The sequence below is a fragment of the Aplosporella prunicola genome (assembly GCF_010093885.1).
Source record: "Aplosporella prunicola CBS 121167 unplaced genomic scaffold K452scaffold_6, whole genome shotgun sequence".
NCBI lineage: Eukaryota > Fungi > Ascomycota > Dothideomycetes > Botryosphaeriales > Aplosporellaceae > Aplosporella > Aplosporella prunicola.
This window is the reverse complement of record NW_022983534.1, coordinates 343,195-366,323: the sequence shown is the minus strand read 5'-3', so window position 1 is coordinate 366,323 and position 23,129 is coordinate 343,195. Positions and strand designations below refer to the sequence as shown.

The 23,129-nt window shown below is 58.4% G+C and overlaps 11 protein-coding genes across 11 annotated transcripts; 5 read left to right on the top strand and 6 right to left on the bottom strand.

The window, feature by feature from the left end:
- Positions 1-355: 355 nt before the first annotated feature.
- Positions 356-1,896, bottom strand: K452DRAFT_245375 (uncharacterized protein). The gene is made up of 3 exons (XM_033537978.1): positions 1,500-1,896; positions 734-1,450; positions 356-678 (listed from the first exon to the last, which is right to left on the bottom strand). Exons 1-3 carry the CDS (start codon positions 1,576-1,578, stop codon positions 659-661), a joined length of 816 nt encoding a protein of 271 aa, XP_033400210.1. The 5' UTR covers positions 1,579-1,896; the 3' UTR covers positions 356-658.
- Positions 1,897-2,076: 180 nt separating this feature from the next.
- On the top strand, positions 2,077-3,487 carry K452DRAFT_142870 (uncharacterized protein). Its single transcript, XM_033535432.1, has 2 exons — positions 2,077-2,240; positions 2,479-3,487. Exon 2 carries the CDS (start codon positions 2,504-2,506, stop codon positions 3,146-3,148), a length of 645 nt encoding a protein of 214 aa, XP_033400209.1. The 5' UTR covers positions 2,077-2,240; positions 2,479-2,503; the 3' UTR covers positions 3,149-3,487.
- Positions 3,488-5,621: 2,134 nt separating this feature from the next.
- K452DRAFT_142840 (uncharacterized protein) lies at positions 5,622-6,282 on the top strand. The gene has a single exon (XM_033535430.1). It carries the CDS (start codon positions 5,887-5,889, stop codon positions 6,223-6,225), a length of 339 nt encoding a protein of 112 aa, XP_033400208.1. The 5' UTR covers positions 5,622-5,886; the 3' UTR covers positions 6,226-6,282.
- Positions 6,283-6,882: 600 nt separating this feature from the next.
- K452DRAFT_284815 (uncharacterized protein) lies at positions 6,883-8,048 on the bottom strand. Its single transcript, XM_033540014.1, has 3 exons — positions 7,746-8,048; positions 7,418-7,666; positions 6,883-7,361 (listed from the first exon to the last, which is right to left on the bottom strand). Exons 1-3 carry the CDS (start codon positions 7,986-7,988, stop codon positions 7,101-7,103), a joined length of 753 nt encoding a protein of 250 aa, XP_033400207.1. The 5' UTR covers positions 7,989-8,048; the 3' UTR covers positions 6,883-7,100.
- On the bottom strand, positions 7,999-9,840 carry K452DRAFT_284811 (uncharacterized protein). The gene is made up of 2 exons (XM_033540013.1): positions 9,427-9,840; positions 7,999-9,321 (listed from the first exon to the last, which is right to left on the bottom strand). Exons 1-2 carry the CDS (start codon positions 9,768-9,770, stop codon positions 8,277-8,279), a joined length of 1,389 nt encoding a protein of 462 aa, XP_033400206.1. The 5' UTR covers positions 9,771-9,840; the 3' UTR covers positions 7,999-8,276.
- A 2,077-nt stretch (positions 9,841-11,917) lies between these two features.
- K452DRAFT_142846 (uncharacterized protein) lies at positions 11,918-12,993 on the top strand. Its single transcript, XM_033535431.1, has 2 exons — positions 11,918-12,108; positions 12,187-12,993. Exon 2 carries the CDS (start codon positions 12,196-12,198, stop codon positions 12,799-12,801), a length of 606 nt encoding a protein of 201 aa, XP_033400205.1. The 5' UTR covers positions 11,918-12,108; positions 12,187-12,195; the 3' UTR covers positions 12,802-12,993.
- Positions 12,994-13,658: 665 nt separating this feature from the next.
- Positions 13,659-14,618, bottom strand: K452DRAFT_142782 (uncharacterized protein). The gene has a single exon (XM_033535429.1). The coding sequence runs from the start codon at positions 14,520-14,522 to the stop codon at positions 13,944-13,946; it is 579 nt and encodes a 192-aa protein (XP_033400204.1). The 5' UTR covers positions 14,523-14,618; the 3' UTR covers positions 13,659-13,943.
- A 2,072-nt stretch (positions 14,619-16,690) lies between these two features.
- On the top strand, positions 16,691-17,273 carry K452DRAFT_356671 (uncharacterized protein; the record flags this gene model as incomplete). Its single annotated transcript, XM_033546069.1, has 3 exons — positions 16,691-16,779; positions 16,803-16,981; positions 17,134-17,273. 3 exons carry the CDS (start codon positions 16,691-16,693, stop codon positions 17,271-17,273), a joined length of 408 nt encoding a protein of 135 aa, XP_033400203.1.
- Positions 17,274-18,326: 1,053 nt separating this feature from the next.
- Positions 18,327-18,863, bottom strand: K452DRAFT_142677 (uncharacterized protein). Its single transcript, XM_033535427.1, has one exon. It carries the CDS (start codon positions 18,749-18,751, stop codon positions 18,422-18,424), a length of 330 nt encoding a protein of 109 aa, XP_033400202.1. The 5' UTR covers positions 18,752-18,863; the 3' UTR covers positions 18,327-18,421.
- A 674-nt stretch (positions 18,864-19,537) lies between these two features.
- K452DRAFT_142710 (uncharacterized protein) lies at positions 19,538-20,631 on the top strand. Its single transcript, XM_033535428.1, has one exon. It carries the CDS (start codon positions 19,717-19,719, stop codon positions 20,431-20,433), a length of 717 nt encoding a protein of 238 aa, XP_033400201.1. The 5' UTR covers positions 19,538-19,716; the 3' UTR covers positions 20,434-20,631.
- A 256-nt stretch (positions 20,632-20,887) lies between these two features.
- On the bottom strand, positions 20,888-21,683 carry K452DRAFT_306316 (uncharacterized protein; the record flags this gene model as incomplete). The annotated part of the gene is made up of 3 exons (XM_033542974.1): positions 20,888-21,280; positions 21,323-21,450; positions 21,521-21,683. 3 exons carry the CDS (start codon positions 21,681-21,683, stop codon positions 20,888-20,890), a joined length of 684 nt encoding a protein of 227 aa, XP_033400200.1.
- Between the last annotated feature and the right edge of the window lie 1,446 nt (positions 21,684-23,129).

Genomic DNA, 23,129 nt, shown 5'->3' with positions numbered 1-23,129 from the left:
CCTTTGCAGGCGGCGGAGTCTCATCCCTCGCCTCGCCCTCCGACTCGCCCTCGCTCTCGTCGTCCTCGTCCTCGTCGTCGGTCTTGCGCCGCTTGGACGCGCGCCCCGCGAGCGCTCGGCCTCGGCTTGCTGCCTCCTCGGCCTCGGAGTCGTAGCCGGCCTCGCCGTCGCTGGCATCATCGTCGTCGGCCTCGAGCCACTCGTTGCGCTTGCGCGTCGACATTGTTGCGGCTGTGGGTATTGTATTGTGTGCTGTGGTGGTGATGGTTTCGGGGGAGCTCGCGCTCAAACAAAAATTCCCGAGCCCTTATCGATAGGAGCACTAGGTGTGGAGACTGCTCATCTCTTTAACTGTCCCGTGACCCGGAAGCTTGTATATTTAGCGGAGGCACCGTCAAAATCATTGCCGAATCGCAATTCACAAAAGAAGCAGAGCGGGCCAATCTCCAACCAATCAAGCCTTTGTCATTAAAGGCCATTTTCGATAGCCGTCTACGGAAAGTCCCTGCTGCACTGCTACAACGCCTCACTATCCATGGAAGAAGTCCAAACCCGCCGGGACTCAAAAACGCCCGCATCCGAGAGCATCTGCGCGCATCTTCAGAGAAGAGGAAAACCCTGCGCCAACGCTCATCCAAACATGACCAAATAGGCTCGCCTACATGCAAGCAGCACCGTCTGCGTGCGTCAGCGTTTGCGTCAATCGGAGACAGGCGAGGCGCAAAAGACTTACCGATGCCGATGACCTTGCCGTTGACCCACTCGCCGTCCTGCGAGGCCAGGAAGGCGACGACGCGGGCAATGTCGATGGGCTGGCCGACACGGTTGTGCGGCGACCACGTGGCGGCGTACTCGTCGACCTGGTCGTTGGTCAAGGTGTCGCCGTTGGGAATGTACTCCTTGCACACGGCGTGGTACATGTCCGTCTTGATGCCGCCGGGCGCGACGCAGTTGACCGTGATCTTCTTGTCGCCTGCGTCGATGGCCATGCAGCGCACAAACGTCTCGATGGCGCCCTTGGAGCCCGAGTACAGAGTGTGCTTGGGCACGCCCTTGGCCTGGCCGGTGATGGAGCCCATGAGGATGATGCGGCCGCCTTCCTCCATGTGCTTGTACGCCTCGCGGGCAACGAAGAACTGACCGCGCGTGTTGATGCTCATCACGCGGTCGTACTCCTCCTCGGTCACGTCCTTGAGGTGGCCGAACGAGACAACGCCAGAGTTGGAGCAGCAGATGTCGAGCTTGCCGAAGTGCGCAACCGTCTCGTCGAAGAGCTTGATCGTCTCCGAGACGTTGGCGACGTTGGCCTTGATGGCAATGGCGTCGGTGCCCATCTGCTTGATCTCGTTCACGACCTTGCCGGCCGCCTCAGAGCTGTTGGCATAGTTGACGACGACCTTGGCTCCGCGGCGAGCGAGTTCGATGGCCATGGCCTTGCCAATGCCACGGCCTTGATGCACGGTCAGCTAAGATTCTGTTCGAGGGACGCTCATACTTACCGGAGCCGGTGACAACGGCGACCTTGCCCTCGAGGGACCAGGAGGGAGTAGCGTTGTCGCTAGCGTTTCCAATGGCCATTGTGAAATTGGTGGGAAAGACGGTAGTGTGGAGATTTATGGATTGTTAGAAAAAGCTAAGCTGTAGATGAGCCTGATTCCTGTGTGGATGATGAGCAGCATGAAGGCACTGTCGACAGCATCTATATAGCACTCCAACACTCGGCTCGGAGCATCACTATGAGCGAGACAGTTCCCGTGCCGACATGGGCGACGATACCGGGCGGGTGGTGTTCCTTCCACAACACCAGTGTTTACGCTGAGGTTTGGCCAGCAGAGCTTCGGACTGGCGGGGCCGAAGGGCAGCTTCACACAATGTGCTCGTCACTGAATGGGCAAGGCGCCCGGTAAGTGCTCAATCTGGACACGGGCGCTGCACTGCCTTGCCGACGAGGGCGCGGCTCGGGCCTAAGAAAGGCGCGAGGGCGAGGGCGAGACATGATGGAGGAAAGATGGAGGTGGGATGTGGAGAGAGTGGAGGTTTCGTGGTGGGGACGCGCTAAAGTTTGGCCGGTTCTATTTTCATGTCAGCTAGGTTGTTCGGACTTTGATGCTCTCGTCCCCGCTCTCTCCGCCCGGACTCCGCACCGCAGAAGCCCGGGGACCCTGAGGTGCCAAGGCCCAACTGGAGAGCCGTTGCCAGGAACGACCAGCCACCACTCAGGAACCCGCACCTGTGAGTAGGTACGTACCTGCCAGTAGTCAGTAAGTCAGTACCTGTGATGATGATGCTGCTCCATGGCAACAGTAGCGGCATATCAACACTACCTGCCTAGGTATGCGCTTGCCCGGGGATACGGCCCCAGTGCCGCCGCCCGCCCACTGGGAAGGCACAGCGGATAGGCGAGTGGTACAGCAGTAGAGAGGCAGAAGGGGCAGAGCACAGCGGACGTGAAAATTTGGAAATAACGAGAAGAGGCAGGAGCAATGGATCGCGGCAAAGAAAAATGTCCTTGCCCGCCACCCGTCCACCTCTCCATCCATCCACCGTCCAATACACCATCTCCGTCTCCAATTACCGCGCATTCGCCATCGCCATCATTCACCTCCACCACCCTAGCCACGCATCCCCGTTCCCTCATCAAAATCCCACCAATCGCCCTCCCAGCCACTTCTTCATCCACCCACTCTCCCATCGTCTGCACCAGCGACCAGCGCCGCCCATCAGCGTCTGTCCTAGTCTCGGCCGAGCTGCACGCGGGGGATGGGCGGGGGGTCGGAGGGAGCGTGCCAGCGCCAGCGCAAAAAACAAAGCAGGTAGGAAGCAGGAGCGGCGGCCGGACAGCCAGAAGCGCAGCAGTAGCAGCAGCATCGCGAAGCAAGGCCCGCCGCCACCATCACATCGTCCCGTGCGTGCCGGAAAATGCCGAAATAAAAAAATCTGGGGGTGGCTGGCAGGCTCTCTGACGCCCGCCAATATCGAGCCTGACCGGCCTGCCAGCCATCTGGTCGTCCAGCGCGGGACCAGCAACGCCTCTGCCAAGCACGATCAGCGCGCCCCTGGCCTGTCGCCGCGTAAGCAGGGAGGGGACGCGCAGTCGTTGCTAGTGGGCGTGCGAGTCCGAAGGGATGGACCGCTGGGCGTGGGATGACATCTGGCTTGCGGTAGCGCGGCGGCGAGGCGAGGCGAGGGCGAGTCGAGGGGAAGAAGGAGGAAGAGAAAGAAGAAAAGAAGCATGCACATTCGTGCGTGTGCGCATGTGTGCGTAAAAACTGAGAGAGGGAGCGGGAAAGAGAAGGAAATATGCGCGAAGGAGATGTCCGGATCGAAGGATGGACAAGTGAGATGACGAGGAAGAGTGGGGGAAGGGAAGGACAGGGCGGGGTGGCGCTGGTGCGCGTGCGGATGGGACGGGGGCTACGCTGGCCTGCCAGCGGCGGCGGCGACGGCGACGGAGGAGAGGGGGGTTGGTTGATGATGTGCGGTGCTTGCTGCTGGCGGCGCTGGCGCTGATATTGCGCTGGGGTGCTGCTGCTGCCGGTGCTGCTGCTTTTTCTACTCCTCTTTCTTCAAGTTTTTGTTTCTTTTTCTTCTTCATCTTGTTTTTTTTTTTTTTTCTTCATTGTCTCACATTTCCCTTCCATCTCTTTTCCTTTTTCGCTTTCCCGGGTTCTATTCTTCTCTCTTTCTTCTTCTGACAGCCGTCGGCGCCTTGTTTTGGACACGCCGGCCAGACGGACAGGCGGACGGTCGCCCGGCTTGTCCGTTTATTGCCTGGCTTGCCTTGTCAGCCTCTCGGGTTCATGGCTTGACGGCTTGACGGCTCACATGGTCGATTGCTGGCGTGCTTGCTGTATGGCTGCTGGCCTGCTGACCCACTCGCTCGCTCACTCGCGGATTAGCTGGGCTAGCGGGCGTGGTGTGTGCCCGAGTAAGAGGTACGTGTGTATGCATGTATCTCGACGGACGAGAGACGAGGAGGAATAGATCGATAGCATTATCGTCGAAACTGAATAGTACGTATGTGCCTAACCGATACGCCCTGCCCCGTCTCCTCCCATACCAGCAGCAAAGGTCAACACATAAACGTCAAGGAAGAGGGGACGAACATGCCGGAACAGTCACCACTACGACGCATGCACACTTGCTTTCTGCATCCTAGATCATCTCGGATGTAAGTAAGCAAGCGAAGGCGTCCCCCTGCGGACTACATCAGGTGAACAATAAGCCACCCATGAAGAAACAAGGAAGAAAAAGGAAGGAGCAGGACACCGAAGAAGAAAGTGCGGAGCAGAGTAAGTACATAAGATTTTAAGCCGACAGCGAAAGACACCCGAAGAAAGCCAAGAGAGAGACACCAGTCCAAAAGCAGCAACACCGAGAAAAAGCCAATGCTTGATACCGCCCAACCCGAGCATCCCACGCGTCGCATCGCATCGTATCGCGTCAGCCTCGGTATCATCAGCGTCATCCATATTTCTTCCAACACCATTTGATAGCATCACCACCACTAGCATGTCTGCCTCCACACACACAGCTGTCTGTCTTACACACAGCTGTCTGTCTCACACAGCTGTCTGTCTCACCCACCCACCCATCCACCCGCCACTACACCTTCCCAAAAAAGAAAAATCCTCATTCATCGCCACGTGCACTGCGCCGTCCCATCCGCGAAGAAAACGACATTAAACGCCTACCTACCACACTCGTCATGCACAAACGCCAGCTTGGCCGCCGCAAAGCCCACAATAGCCATCGACACGAGACGATGCACACGACGGCACCGAAAGTTGAAAGCCGAAAAGTCAGAGCAGGGAAAACACTACCAATCACTCGGCCGCCTTGGCTCGCCACATTAAAGCTGTGCAGCAACGGAAGCTCTGTGTGGCAGCAGCAGCAGCGAAAGAGCGAAGAAAAAAAGACAAATAAAAAAGCGACGAGCAAATAGCCTCCCGCCAGCAAAAACGCCCGCGAAAGCCACCACCGCGCCGCCGCCACAGCGCCGGCCCTACGCGCGCGTGCTCACGCCTCACATACCCTACACACAGCCTACACCGGCGTCAGCAGCCGCCACAGCGACGACCAACAACAACAACAGCATCATCAACAACAGTGGTCGGAGGCGCTCGGAGGCGGCGGCGCCGCAGAAAAAACACGGCCAGCCGCCAGCACGCGTGCACCCTCTGGGATCATCCCCCCAATCTATTTCATGGGTTCTTTTCCTTTCCTTGCTTTGCTTGCTTTGCTTGCCTTGCTTGCCTTGCTTTCTTACCCCGCCCCGCTTCCGCCGCTATCCATTGCATCCCTTCTATCGCATCGCATTACATCGCATCGCATCACACCCGTTCCATCACATCCGACCTCGCGACAGCCCGGTGATGCCGGCCGGCCACCTGCCCAATCGGGCGCTGCGGGCATGAGCATGAGCATGAGCATGACCGCCTCCACCTCCTCCTCCACCACCACCATCCTGACATCCTAGCCCCGCTGTGTCATGTCGTGGCTGTCCAATGCCTACCACGACCCATGGACCGCGATCCACGCACGGCTCTTTTTCTTCACGCCGCCGGCCTGCCTGCCCGTCGCATGGCGTGGCGTGCCGTGGCATGGCAAGCCGCTTTGGTGGCTTGGTCGGGTTGGGTACCGATGTGTGTGTGTGGGTTGGTAGGTGGAGGGGTGGGTGTGTATATAAGCCTCGAGGGGGGACGTACGTTCGTATGGGAGGACGGAGGGACGGACGGACGGCCTCACTTGCTGCCTTGCTGCTTGCTTGCTGCCTTGGTGGGTGGTGGGTGGTGGTGGGTGAGTGAGTGAGTGCCTTGCCTTGCCTTGCCTTGCCGTTGTCGTTGCCGTTGTCACTGTTGTTGCCGTCGATTACATTCTTCTTTGATGGTGGTGGTGGTGATGATGATGGTGATGATGATGGCAGACGAAGGCGAGGACGACGACAACAACGATGACGACGACGACGACGACGACGACGATGACGATGACGATAACGACGATGATGCCGACCTGCCTACATACCCTCCTACCTACACCGACGACGACGACGACGGCAACAACAACAACAACAACAACAACAACAACAACAACAACAACAACAACAACGACAACAACGACAACATACCACGACATACATTTACGTACCCGTCACTCACTGCCCAAGCAAGGACACAAAAAGCACAAAGACACACAAGCCTCTCCCTTCGGTATAAGCAGGTGTAAGTAAGTAGGTATATACACATTAGATACTTTGGACGGACGGCCGCACAAACAAACGGACAGACAAAACGGACAAACGGACAAACAGACGAACGGACAAAACGGACGGACGAACCCTATCCGCTGGCTGCCGCTGAGACTGCCGCATGAAGATGAAGATGAAGATGAGGACAGGACATACATGGGCATAAGTAAGAGCAAGAGCAAGAGCAAGAAAGAGCATACGTAAAAACTCCCCCACCCACCCCTTTCCTTTCCTCCCTTCCATCCCTCTCCTCTCTTGCGCTATGGACCAGAGCAGACGACAAATCAGACCAGACAACCAGCAAGGAAACAAAGAAGAAAAGAAGGAAGAACGAATGAGACAAGCAGACGCTGTGCTCATCATTGCTGTCATGATGGTGGAATAAATTTTTTTGTTCTTTTGTTTTCTTTTTTCCTTTTCGATTTCGACTTCGACTTCGCTCGCTGAAGAGACAACAACAACAATAAGAAGGCAGACAAGACAGACAGACAGATAACGCGGCCCACTGAAAGGAGCGACGATGACGATGACAACGGCAACGGCGACTATGACTGACAAACATGTACGTGGTCGGTCCGACGGACGATATGCTGTTATCGCCAGGCCCCGAGGACAATGAAAAAAAAAAAAAAAAAGTGCAGGGAAACTTTAGAGGCGTATCCATCGGTGCGGCCGTGTCGAATGACATCTTGCTCAGCCCGATGAGGCTTGACACGTCTCCTTGGGCAGGAACCAGCCATCGCGACGAAGTAAAGAGCAAGGGAATACAAGAAAGACATGGGGACCTCGGCAGAAGCAGCACACAGCAGCGCTTCAGCTCAGCCTACTCGCATCAATCCTCGCGGACAAACCATTATATCCGCTTCCCGTCAACCGCCTCCCGCAGCTTCCTTATAACATCCGCGGGGTCCTTCGCACCAAACACGGCACTGCCAGCGACAATGACATTGGCGCCAGCATCAGCCGCCTGAGGAATGGTCTTCTCGGACAACCCGCCGTCGACCTCAATGTGCAGATCCGGGTACTTGGCGCGCAGGGCTGACACCTTGGGCAGCTCCGAGGCCATGAAGGACTGCCCGCCGAAGCCAGGCTCGACCGTCATGATGAGAACCATCTGGGGGATGTTAGTCGAACGTTCTTTTGTCCGCCTCCCATTCAAACAAGACTTACATCAGGGACCTCTTCCTTAACCGGGTTCGCAAGAATGTCCCACAGCACATCCACGCTCGTTTTCGGCTTAATCGCGATACCGGCCTGCAGGCCCTGGTCGTGGATATAGCGGATGAGCTCCTTGGGGCTAGTCTTAGCGTCGGAGGTGCCAGCGGGAGAGTCTGCTGCCGTTGACGCGATCGCCGCTTCGTAGTGGAAGCAGTAGAGGTTGCAGCCCGCGGCCTTGAACTCCTTGACCCACTTCTTAGGCTGCAAACGCGCTTGTTAGCCGATTGCTCTATTCCTTCCCGTCTTTCTCCGCTGGTGGTGTAAGTAGGTGTATACACACCTCAGCAATCATCATATGGCAATCGAAAGTGCCCCTCCCGTACGCAGCCGTGGGCGCATCGACGTGTCGCCGGATCTTGGTCACGACAGGCGCGCCAAACGTAATGTTCGGCACAAAGTGGCCGTCCATGATGTCGACGTGCAGCCAGTCGGCGCCGTGGGCCATCGTGTCCGAGCACGCCTGGCCGAGGGCCGCAAAGTCGGCTGACAGGATCGAGGGCGCGATAATTGCGGGGGGAGACATGGCGGGCGGATGCGAGCGGATGCGAGCGGATGCGAGCGACGTGCAATGGACGGTGTCTGGCGGTCTAAAACGAAATTCGTTGCAGAGCGATTACGTGAAAAGGCCTGCGAGAGAGGAGGGTGAGAAGGTGGATCGAGAAAGAAAAGTGAGGTGGATCGTTACGTTGAAGGGCGATTACGTCGCTTCGGAAGTTCCCCGGCCGTTACTTATACCCCGCTGCGCCAACAACCACCACAACGCCAACACCAATGATAACGTCGACAACGACAACAACGAAGACGAGGCAACTCAACCCCTGGCGAGTCGCTCGAGCTTACCGCGAATGCCGTCCGAGAAGCGCGTCGAGTGGCCATCATCGATTACATCGATACAGTGCGTCAGCACGGCATAAGCGTTGTCCATGGACAGCTGCGTGCCATCGCGCTTGGTCAGTGTCGGGACGCCCTCACGCTTGGTGAGGTAGCGGCCGATGAGCGGATGCTCTGCCGGCAGACTGTCGACCGCGAAGCTGGGCCCCGGTACGGGGAACATACCCGCGGGTGGGCTAATGCTCTCATTGTGCGTGAGAGCGTCGGTCCACAGTATGAGTGCGACGCGGTACAGAGCGCCGGCCCACCATGGCGGACGCACGTCGCGCGGCATCGACCGCACGAGCCGGAGGACCTGGCCGCAGTGGAAGATGGCCTCTTCAACGTCAGAGATGCACCGCTTGTGCAGCCACATCAGCTGTTGGTAGCTGCCGTCGAAGCCTTCGCGACGCGCAAGCCGCTCCGTCTCTGGAAAGTTGGTCACGGCGTTGAGACTAACGAGATGGAACATGACCAGGTTGGCCTGCATCATTGGGCACATGGCGTTGCTCTTGCAGTAGCGGTCCGCAAGGTCGTACCAGCGCTGCAACAGGCTCTGCACCTCCTCGAGACGTACACGCGTCGACGCAGCCGTGACAGCGCGCGTCCGCTGACGCGACGACGAGCTGTCGGAGAAGCAGCTCAGCAGCTGACAGTATTGGCACACAAGCGATTGCAAAGGGTGCAGCAGCAGCCGCAGGTGTAACGGCGTCAGCTCGATGCCTTGTGTTACAATCTCATCGTCAAGGAAGTGCCGGAACAGGTCGCGTAGCGACAGCGGCCTAGCCCCGGATCCCACGGAAGAGAATCCGCCAGAGAACTCGTGCACCTCGTTGAAGACCTCGCTCCACTCGGTTGCTGTCTTGGCCCGCCATAGGCAGTCCGCATCCGGCATCGGCGCACCGAACTCTGTTACCGAGAACAGCGGCGCCGTATCATGGAAAAGAGACAGATCCTGGTCCACCATGACCCAAGAGTAGATCAGCCTGCAAATCGCTTACCGTTAGCTATCGAACACACGTGACGCGCCGTCTTCGTGTCCCGCCGACCAGCGAGACTTATGACGGTTTAGGGGGAGGAGATCGACTTACCGACTTCTGCTCTCATGCTGGATCCAGTCGGCCCAGATGCCGTCCGGGCCTGCATGATCCATCCGCGGTGTAGGCGCATGGCGAGGCTCGAGGATGCCCGAGTGCCGCAGCATGGAAAAGTACATTCCGCGCTGGCCCATGGCGATGTCCATCTGCCACTTGTCGCCGCTCCAAGCGGCCTGGACAGTGAAGAGCAAGGCAGAATGCAGGACGACGGAGTCACCGGACATGATGATGTTCTTCTCAATAAGATCGAAGAGACTGATACGACAGGCCTCAGTGAGGCCTCCTGTCAGCCACCGCGCCTCTGTGTTTGGAATGACCATGGCGCCTTGGGCGATCATCATCAACACGAGCAACGAAGCTGCTTTGTCGTTGAATGACTGCAACAGCTCGTTGGCGTCGAGGATGCCCCGCGCCGTCATGGGGAAATAACGCTCGAAGCTGTTGGCATAGCTACGCAGAAAGTACTCAAGAACGCGCACAGGCGGTAGCAGTACGAAGTTAGAGCCGCCGCCGTTAGAGAGCGGCGACCCGCTGCCGGTGGGTGAGCAGCCGCTCATGCCCTCACGGTGGATGTCGAGTGCCTTGTGCAGGAACGTCTGGGTGATTGCCAACAACTTATCGCGACTATTCTCTTGAAGCTGCATAACGGATAGCGGCTCGCCCGCCGCGAAATCAGCTTCATTCCAGCTGGGGCGCCAGTTGCTCCACGCCTCGTGGTTCTTCAGGCTCTGCTCGAGACGCTCTAGGTTCAGCTTGGCAGTGCGTGGACACGAAGAGGCTGGGATCAGCGGCGTGCAGCGAAATGCACTCCAGCCGTCCTGTGCTGCAATGATGGCGCCAAGGTCAGGCACGCCCGAAGAGCCGACAGCACTGCTAATAGAGGCGTGTCGGGTGGGATACAGCATTGCAGCCGAGCTACCCAGCTCGAGGTCCGAGAGCGCCCGATCCATCTGCGGTGTCGTGATGGGCGTCTGCACCGGAGGAAGAGCCTGCGTAAAGTCGGGCAACATGGAAAGCATGGCATCAGGATGTGCTCCGGCAGTCATGGCAGAGAAATCCATGCTCATATCCGGGGCCATCATGAAGTCGGGCCGCGTCATTTCGAATGCGGGGGCAAGCGGGATTTGCTGCCAGTCCATGAGCAGATGCGGGCTAGCGTCCTGCTCCGAGCCGTGACTGTTTGTGCCAGCAAACTGCTCGTACCCTGACATGGGCGTGTGTTGTACAAACTCGTGTGACATGGGGGTAGGTATTGGCGAGAGGACGTTGGAAACGACTGGCGGTGCTCCGTTTGGCGGTGAGGCATTTTCAAAGAAGGTAATGGGAGCAGCATCCACAAGGGCCTTTTCTTGGATTGGGCTCGTGTGCTGTGAGGTAGGTTGAGGCTGGGGCTGCTGCTGTTGTTGGGGTGGTTGTTGCGGCGGCTTCTGGTCCTGCACTGGCTGCACCGGCTGGGCAGGAGGCGAGTTGCTGGAAGAGCCGTTGGATGTATTCTCTCCACTGTGCTCTGAGGTTGCTCCGCTAATGATGCCCACAGGAGTCGAGCCATCGATGGAGTTTTGGCGGTTCATTTGCTTCGAAGCGCGGCGTGTGGGCCGCAGAGTGCAGCGAAGGTTCCTGCCGGCACAACGGCTGCAGGGGAATTTCTTGTCGCATTTGGTCTTTGTCTTTGCACAGTTGCTGCAGGCGATGGGAGTGCGACCGGCCGACTTTGGGATTATGCCATTGCTAGGAGGCAGGCCCTCTTGGTTGTTGTTGTCTCGGCCATGGACCGTGTAGTGGCGCTGGAGGAGATCGCTAGGGCAGCGCCTTGGGATCAGCGCCTCTGCCTCTCCCGACGGGGCGACCATGACGGAAAAGGAAAACTCACCGACGAGCAAAAGACATGTGGCAGGTAAAGCACTTGAAGGGCTTGACATTGGTGTCTGCAGGCAGAGACAAAAGGCAGTCAGTAAGGTAAGCAGGCAGGTCTGGGGAGCATGGGGGAGCATACGGGTCAGAATGTGCCGTTCCAGATGCTCGTCCCGTGTAAAGGACTGGCCGCAGTAGGTGCAGAAGACCATGGCGATGGGAAGGGGGGGGGAGGAAGTCGAGGAAAAGCGAGCGACAGACGGGGAGAGCGGCGGCGGGGGGTAAAAAAACAAGCGTACGGGGGGCTGAGGCTGATGATATTTGGGCGGGAGGGGCGTGTGCACGAAAGCAAGAAGGATACACGCGCAGGTCGAGGTCGAGGTCGAGCCGTGGAGGGCAGGCGCGATAACGAGGCAGGCGCGATCAGCATGCATGCATCGCCCCCGGTCGCTGCTGCCGCTGCGTCTCACGGCAGAGCAGGGCTGACGCGCTGACGTGGGAAAGTATTGCCCGCTTCTTCACGGTTGCCACCTTCCCCGTCGCAGATCGTCCGCTTGGGCCCTTCCCGCCCCGGCCTAAGCTAAGCCTTCCCGCTCCATCTCCCTAAGCTTCTTCTTTTTTAGAAGTTGCGCTCGGAAGCTCCGTTTGCATTGGAGTGTCGTCATTACCAAGGCCCCACTTAGTCATGACTGACTCTCTAGAGCTCTCGTTTCTCTACCTATTCTCTCCCACCACCACCACCACCACCACCCACCACCATCACCACCACCACCACCACACTACCTTTACCGACGGAGACTCCCGCCCGTCTGCACTACTAGTTAGGTAGGTAAACCCACCACCACTCACATCATCACTCGGCCTCCTCTACCTCACTCCCTCTTAACACATCCCGCTACATAGCTCCGTCCCATGGTACTCGCTCCACTCAAACACAGCGCGAACACGAGGTTGCGCGCGGAAGGCCGCACCGCTGAATCTGACACGCAGCGCCTTGGATGGGCCGTGGTCCGGTTTGGGACAAGGTTTCTCGCGTATCTTTGGCTGGCGGGCCCCTCCCAGATCGGCCTCGAGTTAGTAGTGTGGACACATGTGAAAAAACAAGACAGAAAACAGCCCGCGCCGTTTCCGATGCGGCAAAGCTCTTTTCCCGAACTTGGCCCGCGGGCGGCGCCAGCGCATCGTCGCAGGCCTCGCAGCTTTTCCCTTCCCAAACATCTTCTGAGCTCCCCCCAGCGCATCGGTTCCCCACCGGCTCGACGCTCTGTTGTTCGTCAGATATCAGCCAGCCCAAGCCCCAGCCAACACTTCTCAAAGAGAGACCATGACGCCCATGATATGTCCCGCTTCCCGTCCCGTCCCCAATCTCATCTCATCGCGACCCTTCTGCCCTACGCCCATCTGGCGCCTCTTGAACACGCCCTCGACCCTCTGTACCTCGTCGATCCTGCAAGCCCGCTGTGCGCCAGTATTGGTGGCTGCGCGCCACTGGCCACACGCTGCTCGCGGCTGCGGTAGCAACGCCCATTAAGGCCTCTGTGAAGCAAGCAAGCGAGCGAGCGAGCGACGACAAGCACGAGCGCAGGTCCACTCACTCACTCGTACCCATTACCCTTTTTCCCTTTTTTCCTTCTCTCTCTGTTTCTCTCTCACTTTCTCTCTCTCTCTCTCTCAGAGGTCCATATCTTTTTTCTCTTTTTCCTCTCTCTCTCTCTCCCCCTCCCTGCATCGTCTCTGACTTAACCCCCCTGCTAACCTTATGTACCCATACTTACTCTTCTGCCGCTTCGCGCCTCGCTCGCGCGCGCATGCATACCACGACGGCCCACCGCCATTTCCACAGCTAGGGTAGCTGCCACCACAACCACGCTTACGACCATAACCGGGGCGCGCGCACGCTGTCACAGCCGCTGGAACCTGCTTTGCTTTGCTTTGCTTTGCTTTGCTTTGCTTTGCTTTGCTTTGCTTTGCTTTGCCTTGCCTTGCTTTGCTTTGCTTTGCTTTGCTTTGCTTTGTTTTGTTTTGTTTTGTTTTGTTTTGTTTTGTTTTACTTCCCCAGCGCGTCGTCTCTTACGTAGCCAGTGACCCATTCCAGCCTGCCCCTCCCGCCCGATCGGGCTTCGCCGCCCCGCATCCGGCGCCCTCGCGCTCCACTATGTATGCGCCACGCGGCCCGGTGGAACGGCGACGCGCGCGCTGGTAGCTAGCTAGCTGCGTTGGGTGCTTTTCGCTGCTGCTGCTGTTGCTGCCGCTGTGGTTGCTGGTTGTTGGCTGCTGGTTGGTACTTGTTCTCCGCTGCCCGCACGCGGGCCCGGCTCGCTACACTACGCTACGCTACGCTACCTGACCTCTGCGGCTCTGCGCCGCGCTTTCGCTGCCGCCACTGCGTCGCCGACGTACCTAGGTAGCCGCGCGCGCAAAAAGCCTACACGCACACGCACACGCATACACGCACACGCACGCACGCACGCACGCACGCACGCACGCACGCACGCACGCGACGATGCGTGCGGATGCAGGCGTGCTTCGCGGGAAGCGAGAGCGCGCTGCGCCGCTGTGCCGCTGTGCGCGCCGTGTCTAGGTGTGTAGGCGTGTGCGTGTCTGGGATGGCGGGTCGGGCGGGCGCGTGGGCTTGCGTCCTTCTGTAGGTGGGTGGGTTGCTAGGGGCGGGGGCGGGGGCCGGGGTGTGGCTGTGGCTGTGGCCGGGGACGGCGCATGCTGCGTGTGGGTGTGGGTAGGGAGGGCGGTGCGCGGCGAGGCAAGACGAGACAAGACAGGCCTGTCTCTGTCTGTCTGTGTGTGCGTCGTAGTCGCAGTCGTAGTCGCAGTCGTAGTAGTCGCAGTCGTAGTAGTCGCAGTCGTAAGTCATAGCTAGCGCGCGGCCGCCCGCCCACGGGCGGTAGGTTCAGGAGGTTAAGACGGCGGCGGCGGCGCACGCGTGCGTGCATACATAGGTGCATACGGAGGTGCATGCTTGCGTGCATGCATACATACATACATACATACACACATACGTACATACAAGCATACATCCATACGTACATACATACATACACACAAGCATACATAGCACCCCCCTCCCTCGCCACACGAGCACTAAGAACCCTCATCATCCCCATCCGCCTCAGAAATAAGATTACCACGTACGTACCTAGACTGTACCAGCGCTCTGGCTTGCTCGCGCGCAAGCGCAAGCCTAGGCGTAAGCGTAAGCGCCCATGTGTATGTATCCAGCACATATGTACGTACCCAGTCCACGTCCACGCGCGCGCGTGGCTGGGTGCGTGGGTAAGGTGGGTAGGTAAGGTGCGTGGGTAAGGTGGGTAGGTAAGGTGGGTAGGTAAGGTAGGTAGGTACAGCACACGCACACCCTCCTACGCCTCGTTCTCTGTCCAAGACATCACGACGGGCAGCAGCGGTTGCTACCTACTGTCTTAGCACCATAGCACCATAGCAAGCAGGCACTAGGGACATTCAGCCTTCGTACTCGTATGTACCTCGGCAGGTCGGCGAGGGCGGCGCACGCACCGCCGCTCGCTTGCACGGGGCCGTGCGCGCGGGAAGGACGCGGAACGGAAGGACGCGCGCGCAGAGGCCAACGAGCGGAACGCGCGCGCGCATCACGGATGGCATACGACACTTCGCCTCGTGATGGATGGGAGTACCTCGCGGCGAGCATACCTGCATCTCTTTCGCTTTCGCTCTCTCGACAGCAGCGCAAGCAAGAAAGCAAGAAGCTAAGTAAGCGGGCACGCAGGCAGAGTTACGGTGTAAGGTAGGCTTCACATGGCATCACCTTACATCGCAGCGCAGCGCAGCGCAGCGCATCGCGTCGTTGCAACTTGTGGGGAAGTGGGGACGCGGAAGCGGTAGGTGGGTTGTGGGGAAGACCTGTGTACCTACCTACCTACCTAACCATGTAGGGAAGTCAGGAAAGAGAAGCAAGGAAGCGAGCGCGTAGGTACCGGTACCTACGGGGGCGGTCCTGGGTACCTAGGGCGCGCGGCAGTTGGCTGCTGCGGTCGGTACTTAGGTAGGCACGTAAGTACCTAGACAGGTGGGTACGGTACCTAGACCTGGACCTGGACCTTCTAGAGCTCTACTCTAGAGCAGAGAGCTGTGGCTTGTGCTGTAGCTGGACGCGGCGGTGCACTAGTAGGTACCTAGGTACACACGGCGCGCGTACCCCTCGTACCCTTCGCGCTCGCACCCTCCACCGGCAGGCCGCACGCCCTCAGCAGCGATTCTAGCACTAACGCCAGCGCAGGCGCAGGAGGCGGCCGTCCTTGTCCTTGTGCTTGATGAGACGCAAGCACGTCGAGAGGCCCAGCACAGAGGAAGTAGAAAGCGGGCGCGCAGGTCGCTACCTAGGTAGCAAGCCAAGCCAAGTGGGCCAGGCGGGGCCCCGCTCTCGCCCTCTCGCTCTCGCGCACTCCGCCGGCTAGTGCCAGGCCAGGCCAGGCCACAACGTCGTCCACTCACAAAACTTTCCGCCCGCACATGGAGTACCCACCCACACTCACACCCACCCATCCTCTCACCCCAGCCAGCCTACAGTAGGTAGGTACCTAATATCCCCTGCGAGCGGCGAAAAAGCAAGCACGAAACGCCAACGGCGAGACGGCAGCAGCAGCAGCAGCAGCAGATCATCCACCCATCCACCCATCCGTCCGTCCGTCTGTCCGTCTGTCTGTCAGCAGCGCAAAAAAATGGCCGAGAGAACGGGACGGACAGGAACGAGAACTAGAACTAGAACTAGAACAAGAGCTGGGGGGAAGCCCGTCCATCCATGCCTGCTTGCCTGCCTGTCAGCGCACGCGAGCTCACACGCGCTCGCTAGGCCTGGCCTGGGCAGAGCAGGGCGTGTGTATGTGCGTATGTATGTATGTATGTATGTATATGTATGTACGTACGTGCTGCGTGCGCAGGTAGCCGGCCGGGCAGGGCAGGGCAGGGCAGGGCAGGGCAGGCAGACGGGCGGGCAGACGGCCAGCCAGCCAGCCATACGAGCAGGGAGGCAGGCAGCCGGGCATGCTTTTGCGCGTGCTTGCTTGCTTGCTTCCTGCTTGGCTACTTTCCTGCTTTCCTGCTTGCTAGGCCACAGGGCTCTGCGCTCAGCGCTCAGCGGCAAGTTGTGAGAACGAACGAGAATAGCTGGGTAGGTAGGGGATGATCCACGGGCTGCGGGGAGTGGGGACGCTGGCGCGTAGGCGGTGGCTATGAGGTCAGTAGGTAGGTAGGTAGGTAGGTAGGTGGCCAAGACAGGCAAGCAATCGGGCTGGCTGGCATTGCGGTAGCATCAGCATCAGCAGCAGCAGCAGCAGCAGCCACGAGACCAGCCAGCCGCGGGCTCGGTAGGAGCCGGCGGAGCTGGCTTGCTTGCGTGCTTGCGTGCGTGCTTGCTTCCATGCCTGCTGGCGTGCTGGCTTGCTGCTTGCTGCTTGCTCAAGGCTGGGCACTTCGATACCATCCATCCATCCATCCATCCCTAGACAAGTGCGTATGTACCTTTCGCCTAGCAGGGTTATATATGGCGCTAGTTGTGCAATATTGCCGCGCGCTGCTGCTGCTGCTATTATCGCGGTAGATAATGGGCAGGAATATACCGCGTGCATGGTTTCGGCGGCGGCGGGCGCCTCGTTTGCTTCATGCTTGGGAGTTGGTGGTGGTGGTGGTGATGCTGATGATGATGAGGTGGGTAAGTTGTGTTGGATTGGTTGGATTGGTTGGATTGGTTGGTTGGTTCGTTGATTGGTGGTTAGTTGATTGGTGGTGGTGGTGGTGAGGGCTGACTTGACTGGGCAGCCAAGGCGGGCATGGCGGGCAGGGCATGTACATATGCGGGTGCAGGGAGCGAGGGCAGGGCGCGCGCGCGCGAGGGTCCAGAAGGTGAGACGGGAGGGCGCGACCGTGCTGCTGCTAAAGTTAGCAAGCTTTCCAACATCACCACCACCATCATCACCATTGCCACCGTGACTGGCAAAGAATAGATAGGCTCCAAGCTATCTACTCGTGGTGGTAGAGATGGAAGAGAAAAGAGAGGCCCTGCCATCAGCCGTCAGCGCGTGCTCGTTCGTGTTTCAGCGCGCCACCACGAGCGCCAGTGAGCGGCGGCGGGGAAGGCTCCGCCCCCCTCTCGATGCCTTTCCGCCAGGCAAACAGTTGGATGAGTGCATGGCATATGTGCGGCAGGGGCAGGGGTGATGGTGATGGAGGAGCTCAGCTGCCCAGCCAGCCTGACGGGGCGCGGCAACCGAGGCTTAGGGTGTTCCGTGAGATAAAGTCAGAACGCTGTGGCACTAAGCACCACCTCCGCCTTGCTGGGTTTGCCCTTCCACCACCCGCTTTTTTTTTCCTCTCCCCAGCGCTTTTGGAATCAACACCGCGTCTCTTGTTCAACCCTCCAACATGACCACGCCCCATCATCGTCGTCGTCTTCTCGGCCGAGTTTCATCATCGTCGCTGTTGGTCTTGGGGTGGGTGGGACAGCGCTTCGCACAAATGGTTGGCTCGCCGCTGACTACTGACTACTGCCTCCTGCGACGGGCCACTTGGGCACAGCACAACCCCACGGCCATGCCGTCTCCCTTCTGGATTCTGCCACGGCAGCTCGATCCTGCAGTCGTGCGATGTCAAAAGCTTCTGCTGGGGCGTGCATCCAAGCGAGCGGGAAGCCTGGTTTCCGCTGCAAGCAAAGAGCGTCCACCATGGTGTAGCAGATCGAGGTTTGTTGCCGCGTTGCGTCGGGTTGCTCAGCGTCAAGCAGCTCCAGCAGCTTTGCCAACGGCAGAAATGCCTCTTTTTGTTTTATTTTTTATTTTTTCTGCGCCGTGGATGACCAGCCAAGCCACAGAACATGCCATCGTCCTGAGCCACATGACTCTCCGCTTCCGAGCAAGCCCGCCGCTCTCGTTCCTGGTGTTTGTCTCAGGAGAAAAAGAAAAATAACCGCTGTTGTGTATTAGCGCTAGCGGAATCTCGATTCAACTTTATCTCCGCAGCTGGTGGTATTGCATGCAATAGCTGGCGTACTGTGTCCACCAGAGTTGCTGCTTTCGATCATTCCACGTGGGACTAGTGTTCCTGTAACACTAATAAACGACGCGCTATATCAGCAAATGGCAATTGGTCTCCATTCTCAGTATAGCAGACGTGCACCGTCTAACCCAATGGAACAAACCTGGCAAGGACAAGTGTGGAGAAGGGCAGCAGCCTCCAGCGGCAAAAGAAAAAAAACACACTGAGTTACACGGTAGGGATACTGGTAAAAAATTATCATACTAACCTGTAGTACCGCACACGCCGAATCGACACCCATTCGATACGTGGGACCCTGCAGCCTCCGCCGCGTCAAAAAGGCAACAGACATATCCGCGATTGCCGGGCATGCAGACTCACGATGCGAATCGCGATGCGTAGTACAGGTCTCGTAAAGCGACACGCGTGCCATTATCGTCGTCCGGCTCATCAAACCCCATGCGCCGTGGCACAGGAGTTGGGACGAAGCTCGCGCTGAAGACGCGCCGAGAGCGATGCGCTTCGAAACAAAAGAGCCCGAAACCAAAGAGCTGATTTCCAATCGGGCAGGGCTAGCGATGGCACTGATACGGTGCAACGTCAGACTCGCTGTCAGAGGTAAAGTTAACCGCCCGAGCGGTAGGGAGGCACACCTAGGGCGCGATAGGGAATGTGCTAGCCGCTGCACCACGAGATCGAGAAGGATGCAGTGCGACGGCTAGAAGGCTGCAACGTGGTCAGCTGCGCACAAAAACCATTGAAACGGAATGGCTGTCGTGCTCGACTGTCTGATGTGGGCACTGGGTTCTGCCTGTGAGGGGAAAAAGGTCTCGACGAGGCGGATCGCCAGGGTCCATGCCGGTCCCTGAGACGGTTGCATGGCCGCGTCAAGATGGGAGAGGTCACACACACGGGTACAACCGCGCGCGCAATACACGAAGAAGCCGAGAAGGGCACGCTGGAGCGCTGGAGAAGGTCTTTTTTGGGCCGTGGAGAGACGCCCGCGTCGGACACACGGGGCGCGGCTGTGCGATGGTGGTAGCCAGATCTGTGCGTCATGGTTGTCGACGCAGAGTGATGATGCCCACATTGGGTGCCTGGTAGCACCGACGGGCCGCGCTGCTGAAGATTGCCAAAAAGCTGGTGCCAATCACCAATCAAGCCTCCGCGCGGGGTCGACGCCCATGCATGGGGACTCGGGTTTTCGTGATGATGTCGACCACACAGAGCACGTTTCGAAGGCGTGGTCGAGACGTCTCGGGCTAGAGTACGACGGGCAGCCAACAACAGGAGTGGCTGGGGGGTCAAAGGGCATGGCAAGCTAAGTCAACCTTGGCCGAGGCACACATCGCACAGTTAGTCAAAGAGTAGAAGTCGACGAAGCGGTGGCGTATTCGTATACGCAATAGGACCATCATGATAATGCACGCCCTGTTGTCCCTGGACCCGACCAGAGGCGACCTCGCAGCTCGGCATCCACAAGCACGTGTAGCAGCCCCTGCCCTTTCTTCAGTCGTGTCCACGACCCTCCCTACCCTACCAGGATCTCGGGTAAACGGATCCGCGCGCTCGAGGACACAACAGCGAGAGATTGTCGAGCCACGACAGTCACATGCCTTTGTGCCTCGCCGTGCGCCCGGTGCCCTGGGGCAAGAGAGAAACCAAGGATACCCTCTGTTGACAGAGTGCTCAGTAAGCGGCGAAGGTTACGGGGACAGGCCTTTTGGAATGGTTGCAGCAATGACAAGGCTGAGCGAGGAGAGGGGGGCTGTGAGGAAGGTGTTGCTGCTGTTGTTGTTGTTGTTGTTGTTGTTGTTGTTGTTGTTGTTGTTGTTAGAGGGCGTTATTCTGCTCATTTCCTCTTGTGCCGTTGCTGGCGGGCCCAGCGATATCAGCTGCTTCGAGGAAGCCCGGCGACGCCGTGGGGAACGTCAGCGCGCAGAAGGGAGAGAGGGGGGGGGGCTGACGGCAACTATCTCAAATCTTGTCATGGTTGCTGCGCGCCCCAGGCTGCTACAACCCCACACAGTCGCCTCTGATATGTGTAAGCTGATATGGGGTATTCTTGGATCATGGGATTTAGCGTGGTTGTGGTGGAACCGACGATTGTTTCGGGGGGCCGGCGCCCATTAGATCAGACGGGTGTGGTATATTCTTCGTACTCAGATCCAAGGCGACGTCAGTCAGTCAGCAATCAGAATGCTCAGGCACAAATGACAAAATGCGGAGGGACGTTGCGTTGTCAGATGTTTCTTGGATCGACGAGCTGGCCAAGGGTGTACTCTACAGTAGACGAGAAGGTTTTTTGCTCATCTCGCTTCGCCGCCGAGGCCTGTCTAGTCCCAAACTCATCTCTCCGGGTTGCATCGATGCAACTGTCTCTTCCATCCATCCATCCATCCATCTCGACTCACTGCTGCCGTCCGCTGTCATCAACTCCTTCCCCCCTCCAGGCGAGGCCCCCAGCCTGTCAAGCTGCCTAGAGTAAGATTAGCCCTTCTCCACATTACCCCAGCATCAAGCAACGCCATGGTTTTAGCTGCATCGGAAGTACCAGCGACGCCTTTCCTTGACCTCTTAGTAGCTATCAGCGGGCGCGCGTATGTATGCATGGCGCAGCGGCAATACGAGCGAAAGTGCAAGACGAACCAATTCTGGGCGGGCCAGAGGAGGAGGTCCAAGTTGGCGCGGCCGGTCTCGTCGCCTTTGCAGGGGAGGAAGCTTGGGAGGCTTCGTCGTCGAAGCGGATGTAGAGCTGGCGGGTGCCGGTGGCGAGCTGAGGCGCCCTCGTCTGCGTTGAATTGGACCCCCTCCTCGGGGGCCTTATCTTTTTTGCCAAGATGGGCCAGTCTCCTGCGATGCGCGGCGCACTAAGCTGGCAGTCTAAATCGACCTCTCTAAAAAAAGAGCGCCGGTACGGTACGGCGTGTCCAATCATCGACGGGCGGTGTCGTCCGGTAGACCTCGTTTTTAAGCTTCTCTAGAGCATATTGTTCGTATGTCAGTTGTGGAGGCTACTCACTCTCGCCGCCGCTTCATCCACCTCGTCTCGTCGACGGTCTCGAGCGTCATTCGTTCCAGAGGCTAACGAGCTAGGCGCCCACGACCGTGTGCCGCGACGGCATCGCCATCCGCAGCGCTGTCGAGAGCCTGCAGCACGCGCGCAGCAACAGCAGCAGCGAAAAAGAAGGTGGAGGGACCGGCGACGCGTCGCACGCACCAAGGCAGGCATGTGCTTCCTCCATCCACGCGGCGGCTCGCAGCCCGGTGCCCGAACGACCCATGCTGCTGCTTGTATCCAGATCTGTCGACGCCGCAGTCGCAGCAGTAGCAACAGCCCGCCTCCAGCCGGTCCCGACTGTGCACTGATCGGCACCAGGCATGCATCGGAGCCTGCTAGGACATATGCAAGATTCGGCCGTTATTCTGTCTTTGGAGCGTGTCGTCTGGCGGATATGCGCAAGGTTCGGTCGATGCGTGCCCTTTCCCCCCGGCCACGGCAAGCCGGGGCCCGCGGATCATTATATTAAATCGCAATTTATCCTTCCGAGGCCGCAATCGGCGTCGCCATGCAGGTGGAACGCGGTCGAGGTTGAACCGAGTCGCTGCCGAGCGTCGTCTGGGGGAGCTGAGCTGCGCGCCTGCGTCATATTCCGGAGGTTTAATGTATCTTGTTTTCGAGCCATGCGGGCTGTGGCGGCCGTGATTCGATGCTGGCCTGTAGCAGCAGTGGGGCACCTCGTCCCCCTAACGCAGGATGCTCAGCCTCAGAGAGACGTACCGATGTTATAGTTACAGCGGCCATGGATTGAACGTGCCCTTGGACCTGCTGTGACTCGGGTTCGCCAAAGACTTGGGAAAAGAAAAGAAAAAACTCGACGACGCGAAAACGTCAATACAATTGCCCTTGTAGAGCCCCACAACGTCTGCCGAGCCTGGAAGGAAGCTCGGAGTCTTGGTCGTATTGCTCGTCCCTGGCTTATTCTGCAAGTATCCATGGATGAGGCGATTTGCGCATGCGTGGTGTCGCAATTTCGAAAGAGCGGTCATGTGGAGGAAGCGCTTGCTCTCACAACCAGCCACACGGTATCCCATTGTCGCTGTCGCGTGCACGGGTTTTCTCCAATCGTTTCCAAAAGCGGAACTCGGGCGCCCGTAAATGGGGTGATGGGTATGGGCTTGTGTGATGGACAATGCAGCAATGGTATGCTCTGCACGTCATAATGGCGGTGTTGTTATTTTCCCCGTGCAACGGTGGCAGAAAAAAAAAAACAAAACTGAAGCGTCTGGAAGAAGGCAATCACTAGGCGGAGATTGTTGTCCATTGTAATCCATGGCGGCATGTCTCGGGAGCAGACAGAATCGGAAGTCGGTCTCTCGTCGTGAGCGAAGCGTTACCCCGTGTCCGTCCTACTGCAAGGCAAGCATATGTCAAGCTGGCAAGATACGAGTGCTCACCGTACACGGCAGTGACAGCACATCGAACTTGCTATGCTGTGGCCGCAAAAGCAGCGATGTCGGCCGGCGCGTACGTAGGATTGAAGTCATGCGGCTGACCCAACCGTTGAGGCTGCGAAAAAGGTCCGCGTGAGGCACGGATAGTTGCATTTCCGCTGCTGCTGCTTGCCGATTACTACTCCGGGAAGCTGCAGTAGATCGTGATATACTAAATTGGCCATGTTAGCTTCTTCAGTGGTAATGACGGACGTTGCATCTACGTACCGTTTGAAATATATCGCTTTAGTGGTGCCGTTGGTAAACAGGACTTCCAATGTACATGGACTATAGGCAGGTGAGGCGATTTTGCTATGAAGTAGAGGCAATGGTAG